General features: G+C 36.9%; 1 protein-coding gene across 2 annotated transcripts in view; it reads right to left on the bottom strand.

The window, feature by feature from the left end:
• LOC132105590 (metallophosphoesterase domain-containing protein 1) overlaps positions 1 to 22,646 on the bottom strand; it is a 56,220-nt gene that overhangs the window by 25,071 nt on the left and 8,503 nt on the right. For both annotated transcript variants that reach the window (XM_059510824.1, XM_059510822.1), the window contains exon 4: positions 19,704 to 19,929. In XM_059510824.1, coding sequence (XP_059366807.1) covers positions 19,704 to 19,929 — 226 coding nt within the window. The remainder of the gene's footprint in view (positions 1 to 19,703; positions 19,930 to 22,646) is intronic.

Here is a 22,646-nt window from a genome sequence, read left to right on the forward strand (position 1 = left end):
CAGTTAAGGCTTACTGATGTGACCCTGAACATTACTGCCAATATCTTATCCTGTGCTTCACTGATCTTTTACCCAGACTGCTCTATCGCTGAGGAAAACAAGATGACATTTCCATTAGAATCTGTATATGGAGTATCTGTGAGAGGTCTATGACGATAAAACAACAAAATAAAAAAATCCCCAAATCACAAATAGCAATCGCTTTGATCTTTCTCCTATCTTTTATAAAATATAACAGAAAAAAAGTTTAAACAGGAATGAAAAAGTCTCAGGTTTAAGGACGGCTTAAATTGTGTCCTCATCTTTTTTTTCCACACCTCCTATCATTTACTGTCATCCTTCTGCCATCACTTTCCAAAAAAGCAGGGGCGTAGAGATAATTTGAAAAGCTTGGCTTATGAATATTAATCAGGTGATGTAACGTTTGCCCAGTAGTCCAAACTGAGCATAAAGGCTGGTAAGTGGGCGCAACACATAGGAGGATTACCACTTGTGCATTTGTTCAATCCACGGCACATGGTATCCATTGGCAGAGATTTCTAATTGAACATCATATAAACAAAACAAGGAAAACTTGATGAATAACATTTATTTAAAAATTTATTTTTGTTTTTTATTTTATTAGTTTAGTTGATCAATTATTTAAAACATCAGAAGATATTACAAATAGTAATATCAAATCCATTAAAATAAATATTGTAGAGTAAATAAATATTATACATAATTCACAATTCAAGTTTATATAATTAAATTATTATATAATAAATATTAATATATTTTTTATTTTGTGAAATTAGTGAAACTTTAGATTAGGGAACTCTATTCACTATTAACTAGTTGCTTTTTAGTATGCAGATTACTAATATATGGACTATACTTATAAAGTACTTATAAAACACATATTAATGAATGACCGTATTTAAGATCCCTTAACCCTATACCCAAACATAACTACTATAAAATCTACCTTACTTACTATCAGCAGCAAATAGGATTTCCCTGAGGGAAAACTCTTTCTTAATAGTGAATATGTATAAAGTGTAACTTTATATTTGATTGCATTTTAATTAAATATATATATATAGGGAAGGCGGATTGAAAAAGAGAAATGGAGGAGGAACAGAAAAACAAGAAGAAAGGGAAAAAACAGGTAGAGACAGACAGTATGTAAGGAAAGCGAGGGGGTTGATGGTTTTGCCTATGGCCCATCACTTTGATTGCAGATGCACCAAGCTTGAGTGACGGTATAGAAATTAACATGTCACTAACAATCTGTTCCCAGATCCATCTTCCTCTGCTGTAGCGGATTTGCACATTTATGTGTGCGAGTATGTTGAAAGACTCTGAGTGTGTGTGTGTGCGTGTGTCAGTTTACACATGAAGGTTCCCTTGCCTCTGCGTGGATTTTGTAATTTATAGAGAGCAGTCACTTGAAACGTTTACTTTTATAGCTGGCTGACACATCAGTGTCCCGCACAGCAAACACACACACACACACACACACACACACACACACACACACACACACACACAAACAGAACCTTTGAGGAGCGATCCAGATCGGCCCTGGGTTCCATCATCTCAAGAAGGTCAAGACGAAAGAAGGGACTCATGGGAAAGCAAATGCTATTTTCATTTGATTTCACCTGATTATTATTCAAATCACTTCTATCATCAGTTTAAACATTTATGATCAAACATCCGAAGCGCCGCGGACATAGTGGGATTGATTCACATCTCTAATCTTCAATCATTTAAAATGGCCTTTGCATATTGGTGGGGCTATTTAAATATTCATATTCATCTTTACAGGGACGTCTCAATTACACTAGGATCTAGAAAGAATGCATCATTGGAGTCCCAAACAGATTTTTCTAATTTAGCAGAGAGGTTAATAAACAGAAAGAAAATGAGAGAGATGGCTGTGTGTGAACACAGACAGAAAGCCAGACGCTGTGAAAACGGCATTAAAATGTCTTAAAAATACAAGCTATGGCGAATGCATCAAGCCAGAAGATCAGACTAACATGTGCAATTCCTTCAAATGAGACAAGGGGTGACTAGTGTACTTGATGTACTAAACCATCTGTGTATTTATCAGTTCAGATGTTTTTTTTTTGTTTGTCAAGGTGAATAGAAAGCAAAGACAGCTGTTTGCTTTCATGCCTTTAATCCCATGATGCCACATCAGCACAAAAGTAGAAAAAATACTTTGCAGACATTTTTAAATTTTTGAAGCAAATGTTAAGGGTGTTTGCTCACACAAAACTCATCACCACATTGCTAAGGTGTTGTCTATAGTGTATCATGTTACCAATTCAAAAAGAGCATTTTATTCTTTTTGTAATCATCCATTTTACTTTAGCAGAAACCACTAATAAAATCCAAACCAAATTGGATGGTTGAACTGGAAATGCCCTGTTGTTAATGTCTGTTGGTCATCACTGGCTTTAAAGTGTTAGTTCGCCCAATTTGCAAAATTATGTCATTAATACAACCTGAATTCCGGAAAAGTTTGGACGTTTTTTAAATTTTAATAAAATGAAAACTAAAGGAATTTCAAATCACATGAGCCAATATTTTATTCACAATAGAACATAGATAACGTAGCAAATGTTTAAACTGAGAAATTTGTGTTGAAAGACTGCGTAAAAAAATTGTGGAAAACTTTAAAAACAATGTTCCTCAACGTCAAATTGCAAAGGCTTTGCAAATCTCATCATCTACAGTGCATAACATCATCAAAAGATTCAGAGAAACTGGAGAAATCTCTGTGCGTAAGGGACAAGGTCGGAGACCTTTATTGGATGCCCGTGGTCTTCGGGCTCTCAGACGACACTGCATCACTCATCGGCATGATTGTGTCAATGACATTACTAAATGGGCCCAGGAATACTTTCAGAAACCACTGTCGGTAAACACAATCCGCCGTGCCATCAGCAGATGCCAACTAAAGCTCTATCATGCAAAAAGGAAGCCATATGTGAACATGGTCCAGAAGCGCCGTCGTGTCCTGTGGGCCAAGGCTCATTTAAAATGGACTATTTCAAAGTGGAATAGTGTTTTATGGTCAGACGAGTCCAAATTTGACATTCTTGTTGGAAATCACGGACGCCGTGTCCTCCGGGCTAAAGAGGAGGGAGACCTTCCAGCATGTTATCAGCGTTCAGTTCAAAAGCCAGCATCTCTGATGGTATGGGGGTGCATAAGTGCATACGGTATGGGCAGCTTGCATGTTTTGGAAGGCTCTGTGAATGCTGAAAGGTATATAAAGGTTTTAGAGCAACATATGCTTCCCTCCAAACAACGTCTATTTCAGGGAAGGCCTTGTTTATTTCAGCAGGACAATGCAAAACCACATACTGCAGCTATAACAACAGCATGGCTTCGTCGTAGAAGAGTCCGGGTGCTAACCTGGCCTGCCTGCAGTCCAGATCTTTCACCTATAGAGAACATTTGGCGCATCATTAAACGAAAAATACGTCAAAGACGACCACGAACTCTTCAGCAGCTGGAAATCTATATAAGGCAAGAATGGGACCAAATTCCAACAGCAAAACTCCAGCAACTCATAGCCTCAATGCCCAGACGTCTTCAAACTGTTTTGAAAAAAAAAGGAGATGCTACACCATGGTAAACATGCCCCGTCCCAACTATTTTGAGACCTGTAGCAGAAATCAAAATTGAAATGAGCTCATTTTGTGCATAAAATTGTAAACTTTCTCAGTTTAAACATTTGCTATGTTATCTATGTTCTATTGTAAATAAAATATTGGCTCATGTGATTTGAAAGTCTTTTAGTTTTCATTTTATTAAAATTTAAAAAACGTCCCAACTTTTCCGGAATTCGGGTTGTAACTCACCCTCATGTTGTTCCAAACCCGTAAGACCTCCGTTTATTTTTGGAACACAGTTTTAGATATTTTAGATTTAGTACTAGAGCTCTCAGCCACTCCATTGAAACTGTGTGTACGGTATACTGTCCATGCCCAGAAAGGTAAGAAAAACATCATCAAAGTAGTCCATGTGACATCAGAGGGTCAGTTAGAATATTTTGAAGCATCGAAAATACATTTTGGTCCCAAACTAGCAAAAACTACGACTTTATTCAGCATTGTCTTCTCTTCTGTGCCTGTTGTAAGACAGTTCAAAACAAAGCAGTTTGTCATATCCGGATTGCGAATGAACAATCGTTTTAAATGGTTCGCGTCTCCAATACGCATTAATCCACAAATGACTTAAGCTGTTAACTTTTTTAATGTGGCTGACACTCCCTCTGAGTTCAAACAAACCAATATCCCGGAGTAATTCATTTACTCAAACAGTACACTGACTGAACTGCTGTGAAAAGAGAACTGAAGATGAACACCGAGCTGAGCCAGATAATGACTCGTTCAAGAGTCAAGAACCGTTTCTGTCAGACGTGTCCGATTCGGGAACCGAGGAGCTGATGATACTGCGCATGTGTGATTCAGGGTGAAGCAAACCGACACACAGAGCGTCTGAACCGAACTGATTCTTTGGTGATTGATTCTGAACTGATTCTGTGCTAATGTTATGAGCCCAGGTAAACCGAAGGCTTGCAATCATCGCCAATGACGCCATTACGTCGAGCGCAAAAGAACCGGTGAACCGTTTTCTTCAACCGGTTTATTGAATCGAACTGTCAGAATGAACTACTGGTGATCCGAAAACCGATGCAACCGGTTCTTGACTCGTGAACGAGTCATTATCTGGCTCGGCTCGGTGTTCATCCTCAGTTTTCTCTTCACAGCAGTTCAGTCAGTGTACTGTTTGAGTACATGAATTACTCCAGGATATTGGTTTGTTTTAACTCAGAGAGAGTGTCAGCCACATTAAACAAATTAACAGCCTAAGTCATTTGTGGATTAATGCGTATTGGAGACCCGAACTGTTTACAACGATTCAGTTCGATTTGGTGAACTGGTTCAAAAAGATCCGGCTACATCGAATGATTCATTCGCGAACCGGATATGACAAACTGCTTTGTTTTGAACTGTCTTACAACAGACACAGAAGAGAAGACAATGCTAAATATAGTCGTAGTTTTTGCTATTTCTGGACCAAAATGTATTTTCGATGCTTCAAAAAATTTAAATGTCACTGATGTCACATGGACTACTTTGATGATGTTTTTCTTACCTTTCTGGACATGGACAGTATACCATACACACAGCTTCAATGGAGGGACTGAGAGCTCTCGGACCAAATCTAAAATATCTTAAACTGTGTTCCAAAAATAAACGGAGGTATTATGGGTTTGGAACAACATGAGGGTGAGTTATTAATGACATAATTTTGCAAATTGGGCGAACTAACCCTTTAAAACAGTCTATTTAAAGTAGGGGTCAAGAATGGTTTGGGTTGAATCAGTGAGTGCATGCAAAACCTCTCTTGGCCAAATGATATTGATGCAGTTTTGCCATAAATAGTTAAACGTGTTGCTGGTGGGGGGGGGGGGGGGGTGTGGTCTGTGTGGCGGCTGTGCTTCAATATTTCATCAAATTGGTTAACTTCAAGGATTTTAAGGAATAAGAAGATGGGAGTTAAAAGAAAATTTAGATTTTTAAAAAAAAGAATGCATTAATGATTCACAGCAATGTGAAATCTAAATCAATTCATGCTGGTGGTGCACTTTGAGTGGAAAGATCAACTGGGTATGAAAATTGGGGAGAAATAAGCAGAGAACATGGAGTAGAAATATGAAAAATGTCACTGAAGGATCAGTAAAGTTTGTGCTAAGAGACCTGCTTACATCAAGTGCATTCACTCAGCGGTTTTATAGATGCATTCTAATGAAGAAATACTTCTGAACTCAGCATAGCTAGAAGAAAATTATATATTGACAATATAATTCCCACAACTTTTCCATGACCTTTTAAGATTGTATTAATTTTCGTAACCTTTTCTAAGCCTGAAAAATACTGTTGAAAGGTTTTCCAGGACTGTGGGAACTGTGTTTCTTAACAGGGAGTAAGTCAGCAAAAGACTTAATGCACCACTGATTTCAATAGAGTTTGCTGTTAGCATGGTGCTAAGTTAATACAATTATCAAATAAAATATACAAATTAAATAATAAAATAGTCTATTTTTATCAATACTCTTCAAATAAATATCTCCGACAGAAATATGTTTTTAGTAATCAACAGTTCCCTTACTGCATCCACTGTTTTAATTTGAAAATGTCAATACTAGCGCATTTAAGTTTTTAAGCGTTTTAAGTAAGTTTTCCAAAAGTTGCTCATCTACACTGAAAAGTCTGAAAAACACCTGAAAAACACCTTGTGGCTCGTGCATAAAACATCATTAAAGCTCACTGAGATGATACAGAGAGACACATAAACAGACAATATTCCATCACATCAACACATGTACAAGCAAAAATATATATGGGTACAATATGCTTCACATGACTTAACATATCATCATTTTCAAATACCTCCATTTTTCATAGTCTATACTGAAAAATGAATTTACCCACTTGGGAAAGCGTCTTCAAAAAGCTCTCTAATCACTGGACAAAAACGCCTTCTCGGTGTGAATGTAAGTCCAAAACAGAGGGAAAAATGTTTTTTTAATTATGATAAATGTGGACATACATGTAGCTGCAATGCATTCTGGGACTGTAGTATATCTTACTAGATAGCTTAATTAAATGTATAGTTCACCCAAAAATTACAATTCTGTCATCATTTACTCACCCTCAAGTTGTTTTTCTTCTGTTGAATAAAAAAATAAGATATTCTGATATTCAAAAAAGATATTCAAAAAGGCTCCACTGACTTCCACAGTATAGAAACAAACACTGTGGAAGTCAATGGGGAATAGTTTGGTTATCAACATTCTTCAAAACATCTTCTATGTTCCGCAGAAGAAATTCATAGAAATTCAAGTTTGGAACCACTTGAGAACTAGTATATGATGACAGAATTTTAATTTTTGGGTGAACTATCCCCTTAAGTTACCCACTTTGTGAAACAGTTTTCACAATGCCTTAAAATGCTGACTTCATATTTTGGAACATTGCAATGCATACATATACACACAAACACAAGCCAACTGCAAATAAAGAGAGCTTTTGTTCAACATCCTCACCTGTGGCTGCTGTAATTACAGATGTCGGTGGTATCCTGATCCTAATTACAGAGGAGGTGTACACATTGTTCTGTGTGTGTGTGTGGGTGTATTTAAGATATTTAAGTGTATGCACATGGCACAGTAGCAGGTATGCATCTGAATAATTAGTAATGTGATGTTTCTGACACTGACCCAGATGTGTGTATGGAGAAGAGGAGGTTGGGAATCTACAGGGATAAGCCGTTACATCTCTGAAGAGTTGAGAGGCAATATCAGACAGCCTCTTTACCGTGCACACACACACACACACATAACCTCATTAAGAGTGCCTGTTTCAATTAATAGCTTGCAGGTCACAACAGTCCACTGAGATTTACCGGCACATAAGAAGTGCTGTCAACATCACACAAGTGCTCACTTTCACACTTGTACTATGAATGAACTATAATAAAACTTTTCCTGGCATGAAAACATGCTATTTCGGAATGAAATGACTTGTTAAAGAAGGAAAAAAAACACATTAATTGGTAATATTTAAAATAACTTTCATAGAAAAAAAAAATGAGATAAAGATTTAAAATACTAAAATAAAATACTAAAAGTATTACCAATTAATGTTTCTATTTAATGTGTTTATTTAATTTTATTATTTTATTTTAATCACAGAGAATCAAAAAAGAAGTATAAATTAAATGTAGGTCAGTTATTGAATTCAATTAAAATAAATATATCGAATGATTGTAGCATGGATAATTGAAAATACATGAGTCAATAAAATGATATAATATACATGTATGAAAGGTGAATTTTAAATTTCATGCCGACTTTAAAGATTTAACTTTAACAAAAGGGTTCAAGCACGGCACGCTTTCAACAAGTATATTATTCAAAAAACACCATACAAGAAAATATGTGAAACTGTGAGCCAGTGCTATATATTTGGTGCTGTGTGCTGTGTTTTATAGTTGTATATTTGGGCAGTGTTGCATATTCAGCACAGTGTAGCTTTATTTTTGAGGACGTGTTGTATATTTAGCACAGTGTGCTGTGCTGTATTATGCTGAACTGCAGGGCCGGCTGGACTTTGATGTTTAATCTAAGAGAAGCAAGCGGTCCATTCACATGGGGCTCCAGTCCGAGCAGCACAGCAGGAGAGACACACTCCACAAAACCAGAGACAGAAACAGAGAAACCCTGGAAGGCAGAGTATATCAGTCTCTGACAATAAAGGGATTAGACCAGGCTTGAGCCGATAGGAGTGTGTGGGTCTGTTTATGTTTCTGTCAGACATAGCTGCACATGCTCTGCACAACTTCACTGCCTGAGTCCCCCACTCTGTCTCTGTCTGGCTCTGGGTTAAAACGTGGTAAATATGGGACATTTGGTCCCCAGCATGACTTATGCAACACTCAGCATGCAAAAGTGAAACTAAGACTACTGGCCATGACACACACACACACACACACACGTTCATAAACACACATGCATCTACAGACACACACACAGTGGAGATGCAGTAATTAATAATGCAGGATTTGCAATAAAAAAAAATATATATATATATATTATCATAGAGACCCCCCCCCTCCAAAAAAAATAAATAAAAAATTATATATACATATATATATATATATATATCCATAAGAAGGTTGGCTGTTGAATAAAATAAAATAATGCATGAATTCGTTACAATAATAAGACAGGTCACTCGCATTGGAAAATAAAGTCAACTATAAATGCCTACATTAAATATTTCAATGCATATAAAAATAATAAATAATAATGTATATAAAAATTATAAATAATAATGTATATAAAATAAATATATCTTAAATAAATGACAGAATTATAGTAATATTGTAAAATAATAGTAAATAGTAATAGTAAAATATGACAGAGAAAGCGCAGCAGATATGAAAATCTTACATGAATTGAATGAGCACCACAGCTCAATGTGTCGGAGCATGCGTGTTAACCACCAGGCAACAGTTTCTGCTGACAATTAAGCATTAATGATAGTCTTAAGTATAAATTGAGGGGTGGATGATGAATTTGGACCCTGGGTGAATGTTTCTGCTCCACCGCATCTGATCCGGACAGTCCAAAAACCAGCAGTAACAAACCCATCGGTGCAAAGAGACATCTGCCCACACAGCCTGACACGTCTCTCAAACTTATACACACGCACACACACGTACTGGCCTGGGCACACAGCAGACTTTAGAATAGCTGTGTGGACTCACACTCATCAACAGGAACATTCACAGCACTGATTAACATAACGAGCCAAGAGCAGGGACACACAGAATTGTTTGATAGCAGAATCAGGGCTTTAAAGGAACTGATCACGCAAAAATGAAATTTGCCATCGTTTAATCGTCATCATGTCGTTCCAAACCTGTACGACTCTCTTATTGCATGCTGAATATAAAAAGAGAATCTCATTAGCACATTAGCATATTCAGATTTAGCGCAGCGCAATTGGCTATTAGACACAAAACGATATCCTATGGAGTTTGACATTATTCACGTCAAAAATTACACTACATGCCAAATTTGAATAAGTGCAAATTCTCTGTCTCCCATGGAAGAAAGAAAGTCCTACAGGTTTTGAAATACATGAAGATAAGTAAATAATGACAGAATGCATGGACTGACTTTAAAGGAAAAAACAGTTCTTAAACGTCCGTGGTTGCATGAATAAAGACCTCTGCGTCTGCAAGGCTACATTCGGTATTCCTTTTGAAAAATCAAGCTTAATAAATGCTTACTGCAAGGAAAAAAAAGCCTCAATGGACAACATCTGCAGAGAAGCTTTTGTCTTTCTACTGTGTGTAGGTGTATGTGTGTCCGCAGAAGAGACGAAGATGCTCAACAATCGTGAGCAATACTAAATTAAACTTCTCGTTTATACCATGAAAGACAAGCAAGAGGTCTCAAACTTCCTGAAAGAATCCCCATGGCCCTTCACAAAGATGAAGAAGAGCAGAACAGGTGAGACACAAAAACGAGGAGTAGAAGAGATGACAAAAGTTAATCGAATGGAAGAAAAACAAAGAAAAATAAGAAATTCGTTTTTCTCTTAAACACAAAAACAAAGGCTCACAGTCTTGGTTTTGTCTGCTTTACATAAATAGTTTTTTTTCTTTCATGACATACTGTATGCCTGTAAGAGTACCTGCACAAACACTAAAATCCTTTTTTTTGTTTTTTTTTTGAGAAGCTAATCTTTATGATGATTGCATGAATGTATTAATCTGCTCTTTAGAATTCTGATTGGTCAGTGTCAGTATTCTATCAAATATTGTTCTAAAGTGCCGTTAAACTGACCTCATTCTTCCCACAAAGCTATGCTGGTCTCACGCATCACTCTTTGACCAATATCTGCCACATATATTTTAACAAATTCAACTTAAATCAATACTTCACCAGATTTCATTATCTATTTAACAAGTAGCCAAGTCGGATAATGTATAACTGTCAACCTTTTTTGACTCTACGACCCCCCCTCCAAGACAATGTGTGACTATATGACAATATGTGAAGGCCCTCCAATCTAAGCTGATATTCTTCTGTTTTCAGACCCAAATAAAATGTTTTTTTTCTGTATTTGTATATCTGATCTTTGCAGATTTTTTTAAAGCAAAAAATGCATCATCACATTCCTGAACACTTACACCAACCTTTCAGCTTCAGTTATAAGCAAGTTCCAATTAATGAGTGAGTTTTATTCATTATAAATACTGGGGAAGAATTTATCAAAGGAAATCTGAAATATTTCACAGATGCATAGATATTGGGTATATGTTGAACGTCACCTGACCAAACCCGGAAAACAAGTCTCATGGCATCCGCTTGTAGGAGAAAGCGTTAACAGAGAGTATTAACTAATGATGATATCTATGGATTTTTAAAGAATCATTTACACTAGTCAGTTGTTTTATTGTTACATTTTATTCAGTTTTAATATCTAAATGTTAGTGACAAGAATAAAAACCATCATTAAACAGAATAACCTTTTTAAAAGCATTGCAAACATCTTTGCTGAAGTTTTTGACAAAACTAAAGACATGCTGTATAGTATCCTAGAGTAAAAAAAAAAATTCGGAACATTTGCGCAATATGTCTTTAAACTACAAAGCACACGGTGTCTGGAGATACTTCACTGAACGATTACTTCTGTTTCTTCCATCAGGTCCCTTAGCTTTGTCTCTCGTTCTTCTTCCGGGAGGATTTTAGGAGCACTGAGAGATATGTGCGACTCAAACAGACACCGTGCATGCAGAGCTAATGAGCTCCCTCTGGAAGCCCTCAAACACTCCGTCATACGTTATAATTGCATTGGCAATACGTTCTGTTGTGTGTTAGCAGTTTGTACATGGTGTCGGAGCAGACAGAGAGGAAAGAGCAGGCTAGAAATTAGAGTTTAAAAGAGAATGACTGAGTTAACAGGGCAATATAAGGCTGTGTGTGTGTGTGTGTGTGTGTGTGTGTTTAAAAGAGAGACAGAGAAAGAGAGCCAGAGAGAGAACGAGTGATAGAGAGAGATGAGCTGTCGCCAGACCCCTCTAGTCTGAACTGTGAGGAGCAGGTGCAGGACAGCAGCACCAGTGTGTGTGTGTGTGTGTGTGTGTGTGTAAATGAGTGTGAACGTGTGTCAATGGCCATGAGTGTGTGTTAGAGATGAGACTTTTATATGGAGCAGCTTGGAGTGATGCAAAGCTATTGCCTTCTGGGTAATGAACACACACACACACGCAAGGTGAACTGGTCAGGTCATAGAAACTTACTCCTGCTGTGTGAATGCGCTTTGTGTTGGCTTACCAGCATGGCCTTTCAGCTCAGCTGAGAGACTCAGTCTATACACTGATGCAATTTCAACTTGATTTTCTGTCTCAGCTTGCCCATCTGAAACATTCAGCGGCATATTAGCTTGTTTCAATACAAATGCAAAAAAACAAAAAAAATTGTATTTATAAAAAGAATTTTTTTTAATACAACTGCAGTGCAATGCAATGCAATACAATGCAAACACACACACACAACTTGCTCTACATATTTAGGATGTGGATAAAATGTTTATATATACACATATCAATATAACTATGGATATAACAACATATAGATTTATAAAATATATTAAAATATTGTATTGTAGGCCTTTCTATAGTATAGTATTGTATATTAGATAATCTCTGTTTACTGAAGAAAAATGCCAGCATAAAATGTAAAAAATTATTTTCATTTATTCATTCATACAATTTACTTGCTAAATAAACACAAATGAATACCAAATAGTTTTTTTTTAGAAAAACAAAATGCCCTCCAAAGATGGAAGAAATAAAAAGAAAGAAAGAATGAATGAAAGAAAGTTTATCAATTTCTGACACTGGACAACATTTATTTTATCAGAAAGGATTTTCTTTCTAATACAACAGCAATGCATTTCGTTTTTAAATGAGGATCATAAAAAAATAAATGTTTTTAGACACCCTTTTACCCCAGATAATCACATTTGTGTGAATGTGCATCTGTGTAAGGGAATAAAATGTCTCCATCTCTAATTGGTGGCAAAAATACTAGCCACACAAGTTTTGCCACATGGTACCGCATTTCATTCCTCCACAGCTGTGTGGAGAAAAGAAATATCCAGTTCAGAATCGAGAGCAAGAGAGGTGTAATGAGCAGGAGAGGGAGTTAACATGTAGAAAGTGAGGTAGCGTAGCAGAGGAAGCGCAGAAGTGCTTGTCTGGGATTGTGACGGTGCTGCGAAAATTAAGCGGCTAATTCCGCCTGTGTAACTGCTGGACATTTTTTTCCTCCCTCTTCCCTCTCTTTCCCACAGAGTGATAGTTGCCGTAGCAACCATGGCAAATCTTCCTTTTCTCAAACAGATGTCCCATTTAGTTGGAAATTAGAATGTGTAAAAACCCAGGAGACTCAAATTATTTCCAAGTTCTCCGGGAGGAGGGAGACGGAGAAGAAAAGAGGAGCACGGAAAAGAAAGGAGTGGCGAGGGAAGGAGAGAAAAAGATTAAAAGGGAGGGAGAGGGTTACATATCCTCCTCCTCAGGAAGTGTGAAAGTGTGTTGATTAGCCATCGCTGTGGGGCAGCTAATTCTGACGCCCGACCACACGCCACAGCCAGCACTGAAGAGGCAGCAGCCGCGAAGACAAGAGAGAGGGAGGACAAGATGAATGCAGGATGGGTACGAACCATTGTATGGTCCGTCTTTTGCTTAATACAGTGTATAATTTATTATGTTCAGTCAGATGCAGAACGCGACTGATAAAGTGGGTGACGTTATGCGGAAGTACAGAGATAAGCTGAATTATCTCATCTGTTTTGCAGGTAAACAGATTCAGTGTTTATGAGAATGCAAAGAAATTCCCCAGAGCAGCACACACTCACATATGTGTGAAGACACAAGCACGGTGTTAGAGAGGAGTTTCACTTTGGAGACCAATTTACAGGTAACATTCAGTAAAGACATGAAGCCACACAGTCAGTTGGTTTTAATAAAAAAGTGTATTTTTCTATCATGTTCACAGCAGAATGACTGACACATGGGAATCAGACTGAAAAAAGTGGAGTGCTGGAGTATTTGGTCCACATCTTGAAGGCCCTTGATTTATGTCAACATTCCTCAATGGAATTAAGCATTAGGCTACAAGATAACCCTTGGAATAATGCTCTAACTTTTTTTTTGCTTTTATCCCCCCGCAAAAAAAAAAAAAAAAAAGTTTGTTGGTTATGTTTTAAATCAGAGCTAATGATAATGCATAATTTGCTGTTATTAGGGTCAGATATTAAAAAGGTTTTGAGTCAAGAATGGCACAGTGTTAAAAACTGCAATAGATATTTAAAATGTTGATCAAAAAAATGTAATTATTTTATCGGTGATCCATATACGTATCAATATATGGCTATAACAATATATAAAGTTATAACATATTATAATATTTAATTCTAGGCCTATCTTGTTACAGGGTCTAACAATAGTTAATATTTCAATTTTTAGTCCAAATTATTTAATAAATGAAGACTAATGGACAACAAACGGTTTTATATTGTATAAAAAAATTGTCCTCATAAAGGAACAACAAACTGAGTGTTCTGTGTAACAATAATATAGTCCATTTTTTATTAAGAAAAATAATTACATATATAAAGGTAATAAATGGAGGTTTAAAAAACTTTAGAAGGTAAAAAAATTAATTTCTGACACTGAACATTATTATATTGATGGTGATGTTGCAAAAAATAAAAATAAAATAAGATAATAAATAAATAGAATAAATAAATACAACCAGGACTATAGTTGCCTTTCTAAAGAATTAATCCTAATTAATCAATTAAATTACATGACTGGACAACAAACTGGGATTAAAAAAATAGTAAGGTAATATATGGAAGTTAAAAAAAAAAAATCGCATTTCTGACACTGACAAGTACAATGACATCTGTGTCATGAAAATAAAGCAGTCCTATTTTTCGGTTTGAAGCTGAAATAAATTTGACCTTTTTCCCTATTATAATGCTCATATAATATATACTATAATTCATATAATTCTCATGCCTGAAGCCCAAGACATGAATCATGTGAAAAAGCATTTAAAAAAAAAAAAAAAAAAAAAAACCCTAAGATCTTCTCAACCAGCTGGAAAGAGACAAGGTCGAATAACTTCTCAGTGTTTAGAGCGTGAGTGGTCTACATGACAGGACTAGGCCGCTCCGACACCCCGCTCTCCCTCAGGCATCTCAGATGTTAATTGAGGAGGTCCTCCTGTGGCCAGCCCTACATAGCCGAAGCGGTGAGCTCTTTTCCCCGTGGGGAGACACGACTGATACTGTACTAATCTCTCCTCTCTTCTCAAATCACTCTCCACATCAGCCCTCACTTTAATTAATTCACACAGATGCGCTGACAAGGTCAAGCAGTTAAACGCGCTGTTTTATATATATCCACCACCACACTGGCCTCTTCCCCTCTCCATCATTAGGCTCAGTTCCTCAGGTCCAAATGAAGGGCTGTTCATTAGCATCTCGTGCCGTGTCCCCTTCATCAGTGAAGAGGAGTCATCAAAACACAAGAGAGGCATGCACACCAAAACAGAAGAGAAGAGAAAAACGCACATCCTCTCTGTCTTTCACTTTACTTTCTTTCTTTTTTTTTTTTTTTTTTTTGATGAGCTTCTTTAATTGGGCCACTACAGAGGAGAAGCAAATCCTCAATAATTAAAAAATCTAATTACGGAGTCTTTTGCATCTCTGGCATTAATTATTCCTCGTGGAGTCACTGGATAGCGAACATTTTTCCTATTTTCATTTCACTTTTACTGGGGAAAAAAGTCTGTTTGCTTCTTTATGCTTTATCCCCTCCTCTTTCTGTCTCTTCTCCTCCTATAACGGAGATCACTGATCTTAAATAACATCATTAAAAATGCTTAAACATAATAAATCTCACATTCATACAAACATATGGGATGAGAAGTATGACTAAAATAACTTCATATGAAGTCATCAAGAAATCTTGCAAGGAATACAGTTCATATACTACAAAATGTATGTATTACGCTATTTTTTCTATAATCTATTTGAATGAAATACTAAAAACTATTTTAAACCCTTACTTTGTAATCCATAAATGTTAAATGCTACAGCAAAATATCTAATGATTGAAACATGTCTACAATAACAGCACTGGCCACATGCCGTGATGCAAACCTACACACATATATGTTTGCAAGCAGGTGTTCAAGAACATTGTCGGTGATCATCTGTCTTTGCTTATGGATGCCCTGCTGGGCTATATAACAACATAAGAAGCCCCCTGCTGCCACTCAGAGCAAGAGAATGAGACAGACAGAAAGTAATGGACAAAAATCTTTTACACTTAATCTCCTTTGCTTTTAATGATGTAGTCTATAATTCAGAAAGACTGACAGCAAAGCAAAGACCTAGCAGGTAGCACCAGTTTTTCTCTTTTGTCATTTGCAAATCCTGTTCCATCCCTTTTATACATATTTTACATTGTCACTACACTTTCACTGTTAAGGTGGTGGATGAGGAGATATCCCCTGACAATGTAAAGCGCTTTGAGTGCCTAGAAAAGCGCTATATAAATGGAAGGAATTATTATTATTATTATTAAGGCTAAAAAAAAAAAATTGCACATTAACATAAATATAAAATCAATACAGATTATATAGAATGTCATTTCTATATATAAAATATAAATTAGAGCACAGATTCGTGACATGGTTTAGGTATCATTTTGAACTCTAGAGGAGACATGAGATTCATAGGGTCTTTTTTTCTTTGGAGAAATACCTAAATAAAAGAGCAAAAAGTCCAAAAATATCACTTTTGTCTTTGCACATTGTGCATATAAAAAGGCAAACCATCACGATCTTATGTATAGCCAAAAGTCTTTTTATTTCAATGCAACTTCATTTTATTTTCCCAATTACCTTCTACCTGCTCTTTTACTGCCGGTGCATAAACATTCAGCTAGCAGCTTTCCACTGACGGTAACCCCCTGCAGGGCACACAGGATGTGTTTGTGATCACCAAGCATCATCATGACTTGTCACCACGTCTGTGAGTAACCATCCATATGAGCGCATACGCAGGAGATGTGGGAAAGTTTAAACTGTGTGTGCACGAGTGTGTTTAGCTCAGAGCGATATGTGCTGTGGGTCCTACACATTGTTTGTGCTTCACGCTCTCTGAAAGGGACAGCCATCCTTAATACTTCATCCACCCACACCGGCTCACACACACGCACACAAATAGACACAACCACACCACGCATCTCTGCATTTGCAGATCTGCGGATGACAAATGACTTGTAAACTTGCATTAGCGTCAGCAGAACAGAAAAACACGCCACATGTTTCCCCCATGCAGTTCTTTTCATTCCAGCATCACCGCATGACAAATAGTCAGGATTTAGGAAAGAATGCAATGTGCCAAGATCTCATTTAGCCCAGCAGAGAGAGAGCGTGTGCGTGAAAGCATGCAGATTACGAGTAAGGATGGGTCCAACAACCGGCTAGTTGATTAGAGAGGTCAACTAGTCTCAGATGTTTTATTTATTATTACTTTTTTCTACTTTAGTAGAGGTAGTTAATTTAGCATTTCATCTGCAGGGTAAAACCCTCTTAGAAGGTTTAATACACTGCTGCTACAGCCATATACATACAAATGGACATCTTTGGCCATAGCATCAAGACTCGTGTTGTTTATTAAATATCTTGCACCTTGAGTGCTGTTTTTAAGATAGTGTGTCAAGTTTCAAATTATTTATATTTTAAAACCAACAAGTGGCTTTCCTGGTCACTTTTGTTACCTAGATGAAAACACACACTGTTGTGCAGGCCAAATAAAATAAAATAAATAAATATTATGACCAAAATTTCAGTTTTTCTAAATAAATCAGAGTAGGTACAAATGGGCATGACGCTTCTGCTAAAGAAGGCCTCTGCATTTTGTTTCATTCAGTTGTACCAATGTTGTTTTTGAACTCAAGCATAAATCCAAAATTCCCAAACTTTGTTTGAACTGCTTTTAGTGACTCTACAAGCCCACTGTCAGAAACCCTTTAGTGACAGATAAAATACAGTACAACATGTGTATTGTCCCAGTGACCAGCTTTTATACTCCTAAAGGTTCAAATTTTACACAATTTTTCTGAAATTGCAGATAAACTGAAATGCAAAAAAAGAACTTGAGCCAGAAGATAAGAGAGAGATGAAGAGCAGTGAACTGATGCTGCTGTGGTCTCTAATGAGCTTCTGAGTAGTTGGAGGGACAACATATTGTATGCTCCGTTCCAAAACCTACTGCCTTCTAACCTCTACCTACATAGGCAGTTGACTTCTAAGGTGACATTTGAACTGAAATAAGTGACTGACTTTGAATACTTATTATATATCTGGAATACTTCGTTTTCTCTGTGAAGGACACGTGGTGATGAAAATCTGGCCAAAACAAGGTATCAAATAAGTTGCCTACAATTTGGAACAGCCTTGACTCTTAATGTATCTTAAAATACATCCTCAATAGACAGCTTTGGGAACAAAACAATAAATGAAGAAGCCGGAAAGTTCAAGATGAAGTAATAAGGAGATGGACGACTCTACTGAGCGATGCAGTGCTGCACAGATCACAGACAGCCATCACCTGCAGCAACACTGGACTCGGCCCATAAATCCAGCGACTCAAAATCTACATGGAGATGAGAGATTTGCCACTCTGCCTTAGTGTGGTGGAACGTCTTCAGTGACAGGAGCACAGAAATGAATGTAGCACTTGATGGACTGACACAGAGGGAGATGATGATAAAAGACAGAGAGAAGCTCACAGATGCACTTTCTGTCTGTCTTTGCCTATGGCAGAACAGATCTCAGTGGTTTTATTAGGTCCGTATGGTGTAGATACACACACACACACACACAAACACACACACAAGCACGCTGGCACGAGATGAGGATTTCTGTCAGGACATATCGAAGTGGATTAATACTAGATGGTTTTAATCTAGCTCATGAGTTCATGACTGTTGTAAACACCATCAGCTTGACAAGCCACACTCACATAAATAAACGCTTATTTATCAACTTTGATGTTGTAAGAGCTTACTGAGATATTTGGAGAAGCCGTCTGTCAGTGAATACACCTTAGACACAGACACACACACACACACACACACGCACGCAGTTTCCACCTCTTACACATAGCTAGAAAATAAGAAAATATCATTGACTTCATGAGATCATCTTGGTTGTTCACTACCAAACCAATCCCAAACCCCAAAAAGAAAACTTTTTGTACAAAAAAAATAATATTTATTTAATGATAAATTGATAGCTAATTTAATAATAAAAACAATAATGTAATCATTTAAAACACTTCACTACCTCAACAAATGAATAATATAATATATATTATTATTATTATTTATTTATTAGACATAATGATAAAAATATTGATAATTATTATAAAACATTATTATTATTATTATTAATAATAATAATAAGTGATACTAAGTAATAATAAATTCTTAATATCTATAATAATTATTACAATTCTTTCTAATTATTATTAAAATATTTTTTATGAATTTCTGTCACTTTATTGCTTTTAATATAAACATGTTAAAATATAAATGTTAAAATATAATTACTAAAGACATAATTTAGACCCTTTTTGAATTTGTTTTTCATTTTCATTGCGTTTTACTAGTCTCGTAAGGACATTTTTTGCTTAGAAAATACACCCACACATGCTGTTTTGCAGGCCAAATTCATTTAGAAAACAATTACCTAACATGCAGTTACAAAACATCTGTGTTTATACATAGAACTCAGGGCCTACAAGTCACAAACACACATACTTATTCACACACACTGGCACAGAGGTACATCGCAGGACATGGAGGGGTGGCAAAAGAAGTATTAACAAGAGAGACAGACAGAATGAGGGAAGAAGAAGCAAAAAATGAGGAAGACTTGAGGGGGAAGGGACAACACAACAACATATGGTGACAAACAGGGTGACAGGAAGACTTGAGAAAGCGTGCGAGAGAGAGAGACTCACCATGGTGAGCCGTAGATGCGGAAGCCCCTGACGGTAACATCAGAGTCCTGCAGGTAGATGCAGTTGGTGAGCAGGGACTGAACGTTCTCGTAGTTCTCTGGCTTGAGTTTGGAGGCCGAAGGAAAGTAGTAGAAATCCTGCTTTATCAGGTCCGCCATAAACTCCTGATCGAACGTCAGCTCGTGGTTCCCAGCTATAACGATTTTGATCTCGTAAGGCAGAGTGCCTAAAGGAAGAGAAAACAGCTATCATGAAAAAATGCCTTGATTAAAAGAGCATCATTGGTTTAATTAATTCATGCAATGTTGGCATGTTAAGAAAATGCACGTCTCCCACACTTTTTACTATCAAATTTCTATAACTTCCCATGTCATCTGTAGTGATAAGGACTTTAATAAATCATTTCATAGACAATGAAAAGCTATGAGAATAGCTAGAATAACTAGAAGATTCAATATAGCTATTACCACCACTTATGGACTTCATTACTCCATGTATGGCTCAAAAATGCAACCAGACCAGTTTTGAACCATTTTCCACCAATGAGACAAAGTTTGTAGACTTTTTGCATTTTCTACACTGAATTTAAAGGGAAGATAAAAAAAAATTAAATTAAATATCTGTTTGACCAAAAGTATTAAACAGGGCTTAGAGACTCCATTATGCATTTAATGGTAGCTGAAAGCATATTCGAATTAACCAAAATATTGAATAAATGAACAGATAAGGGAAAGGGGGATGTGTAGCGCTGTGAATGACAGGCGGATGAATACTGGAAATCTGCGCTGCTTTCTGCAGGCATACATGCCGAGTGGGCCTGCCAATAAGGTGGGCTACAGCATTCTCCTTGAGGTATTAAGTTTTTGTTTTTTGGCTTGCAATAAATCAGGACTCTTAAAGAACTTGTTTTCGATTTTCTCTGAAACAATGGAAATTAATATATCACTTCATAATTCTGACATCAATAAATGCACAAATATTATTACTCCTCGTTCCATCTTCATTTTTTCACGGTTCTATAAAAATTTCCACCGCACCGGGGAGCGAACCTGTCCACGCCTGACAAACACAAAGACAGTCTGTCCCCACAAATCTCCTCTCTCCAAATTGCTCTCCCCGCAGCCCTGCAGATCCGAGGCGAAATTACGCCAAACATCTGGAAATGTTCCCTTTATTTGAAAAGTGTCATAAAAGAGATGAGATGCGTCAGAAAGTGTAAGGTTTGAGGTGTGACGGAGAGTTCAGTCAGCCTGTGTTTTGACAATTATGCAGCCAAGCGCGTCCCTGAAAAGCGGCAATTAAATTGTGGGCGGGAAGGATGTGGGGGGTGCTGGTTTTCAGGACCTACAAAAAAAAAATGACAGAACGCGCACACACACACACAGTCCATCGAACATGCTTATGCTCAAAACGTGTGACTTAACAGCAATTTGCCTGACACTTAACACAAGCACAATACTCTACGGCAACTCTAAAATTCTGCGGCCATAAGCACAATTTTACCATCGCTGGGAGATGATCGTAAAAGTAAGACATGGGCAAAATTTGAGGGTTTTATGTGTGTATGGCAGATGCTTCACAAGGATCAGCACAGGAGTTTTGGAGATTTAAAGCATCCTTCCAGAGGCAAAGCTCTGATGTCTTTCATGGTTGCTCAACACTTTTGTAATACACGTAATAAAGAACTACCTTCCAGCTCGGTCGTTTGCTTTACCTTGATATGATTTGATTTCCAAGCTGATTTAAGAGAGTTCATATCTTCTAATGCATGTCAAATCCATAATTCAACATCAATTTCCCAGACAGCTGTCAATACACTGTCTATATTGCACACGTCTATAGAATACTCCATTCTGATTGGTCCAAGCATTTTGTTGCACCAGGCAACAGATTTCCTACATGCGGTCTAAGTTTTATATTTCTTGTATCACTATGCAGTCTGTTTCTGCTAGTATAATAATTATTTAATATATATTAGGCAAATATCTATGTGAAAAGTGGAACAATGTACAGTTAGCTGTTATTTTTTACAAAAGAAATCCCTTCAGAGTCACACTAGATCCTTTACTCCAGGGTCCCAAAATGATCTAGCATGTAAAAATAAACTAAAGATTACATTTTAAAAAATTAGTAAAAATAACAAAAATATTTTATAAAATAAAAAGTGGTTAATTAGATGCATAGCCTGTCAACAAAAAGATACAAGGATTGGATTTTAAAAGTTGATTAGCCTGTTTATCTTGCTGTCTTAATCATGCACTACTACATACTTAGTTGCATTGTATTATTTTCATTTAGCATTGCTTTCCCTGCCATCAACAACCCTGTCTTTTGGGATCACGACTGACCAGTTCTCCTTCTGCTCATCTATATTCTCACCACATAAAGTATTTGTTAATGTGCATCCTCGCATCCAAAAAAAAAAAAAAAGTATTCCATATTGTGTTTATGTTGTGCACCATCAGTTTCACATACATGTGTAGGCACTGCAAAAGTGTGAAAATCTCCCTGTGCATATGTTCATCTCTGTGCACTCATTGCCTTTCTTTTCTCTCCTTTCTCTCTCATATGGATTCCACAAACGGCACGACTCCTTCAAAAGGCAGAATTACAGAGAGAATCACCATTTTACAATGGAGTCATTCCCTTAGAAACACAAAGCAAAAAAAAAGTCTTTGGAAGCAATCAATCACACAAATACAAAACGCCAGCAAGAGGGAGGATGGAAAAGACGAGCCCAAAGCTTTTATGATGAGAAGGAGCGGGAAACGGGAAAGAAAAAAGCATGCCGATTTCAGCCTAAAACGCCTAATCCGGACACACGGACGAGTGTGTGCTGCTTGTTGTTATTAGTTTCTATCTTCTTGGGCCCTTTGTCTTGGATTTCAAAAGCACTTTCAAGGTGGCAATAGCTTAAATTTCACTATGAATCTGACAGGCAGC

This window comes from Carassius carassius, chromosome 26 (assembly GCF_963082965.1).
Source record: "Carassius carassius chromosome 26, fCarCar2.1, whole genome shotgun sequence".
NCBI classification, from domain to species: domain Eukaryota; kingdom Metazoa; phylum Chordata; class Actinopteri; order Cypriniformes; family Cyprinidae; genus Carassius; species Carassius carassius.